Genomic DNA, 2,009 nt, shown 5'->3' with positions numbered 1-2,009 from the left:
GTGACAAGGGCACATGTTAGAGTCCTATTGATCTGGGCTCAAATACTGGCTCTGGGCACGGCTCTTACTTTCTCTGAGCCTCTATTTCCTCATCTGCAAAATGGGGATATTAAAGTCCATTGCCAAGTAAACAGTAGGTGCTCAGCAAATGGGACACAGGGTATCTTTGCTTCTAGTGGCCATGGGAGAAGCCTGATGGGGTGACCCAGCCCACCTGACCTGCCTTTCCTCAGGTGATGCCTCAGTTTCAGGTTGCAGCCCACTGAGGGGATTCCATTAAGGTAGCTTCAGATCGATAGCATGAGCAAGCAGAGGGAGGACTCTACATACCCCAAAGGAGATGTAGGCACCCAGCAGGCTGCCAGCGATGGTGGCGTAGCCTCCAGTCATGACGACGTGAACCTCAGAAAGCGTCATATCTGCCAAGTAGGGCCGGATCAGGAGAGGCGCCTCAGTCTGCGGATGGGAAGGACACCCGACTCAGAGCTGACCAGGCCAGGCTAGGGACATCTCCCCTCCCGGGGAGTAGGATGGTGCCAGTGAGTGTCACGGTGTCTCGGGGGTTGGGGAGGATTGTGATCTGTACTTATCTGTACCTCTGCAAGGACCGCCATCCCTGCCCCTACACCTGATAAAGTTTTCAAGGGTGAGTGCCCCACCAATGCCCCCACATACACGATTCCCAGCCTTCTGAGATAGCCATGGTCACCCCTATTTTCCAGGAGAACAAACAGAGGCTCTGAGAGATCCAGAGAGTTGCCCTTGCTCAAAGGGATGGGAAGTAGGCCTAACTCCAGACGTGAGCTTTTGATGAAGTCACGGGGACTGCCAAGAGAAAGGAGCTGGGGCATTAAATCGTATGTTTATTTCAGGGCCTCAGGGGAAGCCTGGAGCTATTCATTCATTCATTCATTCATTCATTCAATCAATAGTAACTGAGCACCTGCTGTGAGCCTAGGGATACAGGTGTAAACCAGACAACGTTCCTGTCCTGTCCTTATGGAATGTACGTCCTGGAAGCAGTGAGGAGGGTGTGGGGGAAGAAACTAAATAGACAATATAATTTTAGGTAGTGATACAAGCTATGAAGATATGTGAATGATCAGCAAAGGCCTCTGAGAGAAGGTGAAATTTGGGCTGAGATCTGCAGTATAAGGTCTGGCAGAGAGAACAGCAAAGACCCTGAGGCAGGAACAAGCAAACCTAGTAGTAAGTCTAAGTTGCTGTTAGAAGGCCGGTGTGTGTGGAGCAGGGTGAGCAAGAGGCTAGTTTACGATGGAGCAGGAAAGGCAGAAGGCACACAGAGGGTCTTCCTTCCGGGTAAGGAAGAATGTGGATTTGTTTAAGCAGGAGGTGGTATGGTATGGTTTATATTTTTAAAGGGTCACCCCGGTGTGCATGTGAAGAATGGAGAGTAGGAGAAGGACCGGAAGCAGGAAGAACAGGTAGAAGGCCTTGAAGTGAAGTCATGGGTGGCTGGGAGCAGTGTGGTGGCAGCAAAGGAGGGGACAGGTGGCAGACCTGGGGTTCAGTGTGGAGGCTGAGCTGACACAGCTCACAAACTGATGGATGAAGTGGGTAAGAGGCAGCGGCAGAAAAGGCAACACCTCAATTTCTGTGTGAACACAAATGAAGTGGAGGATGTTGCCTTTCACTAAGCTGGGAAAACCTGGGAGGTGTAGTTCTGAAGAGGGACTTAGTGAATTAAGTTTGAGACACGCACCAGATGTCCAGTAATTGAATTGGACATATTAGACTGGAGTTGAAGAGAGAGATGAGAATGTTGGGTTTGGACCTGGGAGACACTGAAAATACTGAAAGCTAGGGGGCTGGTGTGGTCCTCTTGAAAGAAGTGGACAGAGAAGATAAGAGAGCCCAAGTCAGACAACAATTAGAGGTTGAAATGATGCTGTTCATCCTAGAAAGCCCCATTGTTTTCCCAGGGGTCTAGGGCAACTTGATCAGTAAGTTGTCCAAAGTTCATTCAACTTGTGAGCTCTTTATATCAC

General features: G+C 49.8%; 1 protein-coding gene across 1 annotated transcript in view; it reads right to left on the bottom strand.

Annotated features, from left to right (window-relative positions):
- The window catches only part of LOC102811505 (sodium/nucleoside cotransporter 1-like), a 165,425-nt gene that overhangs the window by 123,221 nt on the left and 40,195 nt on the right, over window positions 1-2,009 (bottom strand). Inside the window, exon 5 of the mRNA XM_006877847.1 lies at window positions 331-456. Within this exon, the coding sequence (XP_006877909.1) occupies window positions 331-456 (126 nt within the window). The remainder of the gene's footprint in view (window positions 1-330; window positions 457-2,009) is intronic.

The sequence above is a fragment of the Chrysochloris asiatica genome, unplaced genomic scaffold, assembly GCF_000296735.1.
Source record: "Chrysochloris asiatica unplaced genomic scaffold, ChrAsi1.0 scaffold00636, whole genome shotgun sequence".
Classification (NCBI taxonomy): domain Eukaryota; kingdom Metazoa; phylum Chordata; class Mammalia; order Afrosoricida; family Chrysochloridae; genus Chrysochloris; species Chrysochloris asiatica.
Note: the sequence above shows the minus strand (reverse complement) of the source record. Positions and strands in the feature narration are given on the sequence as shown.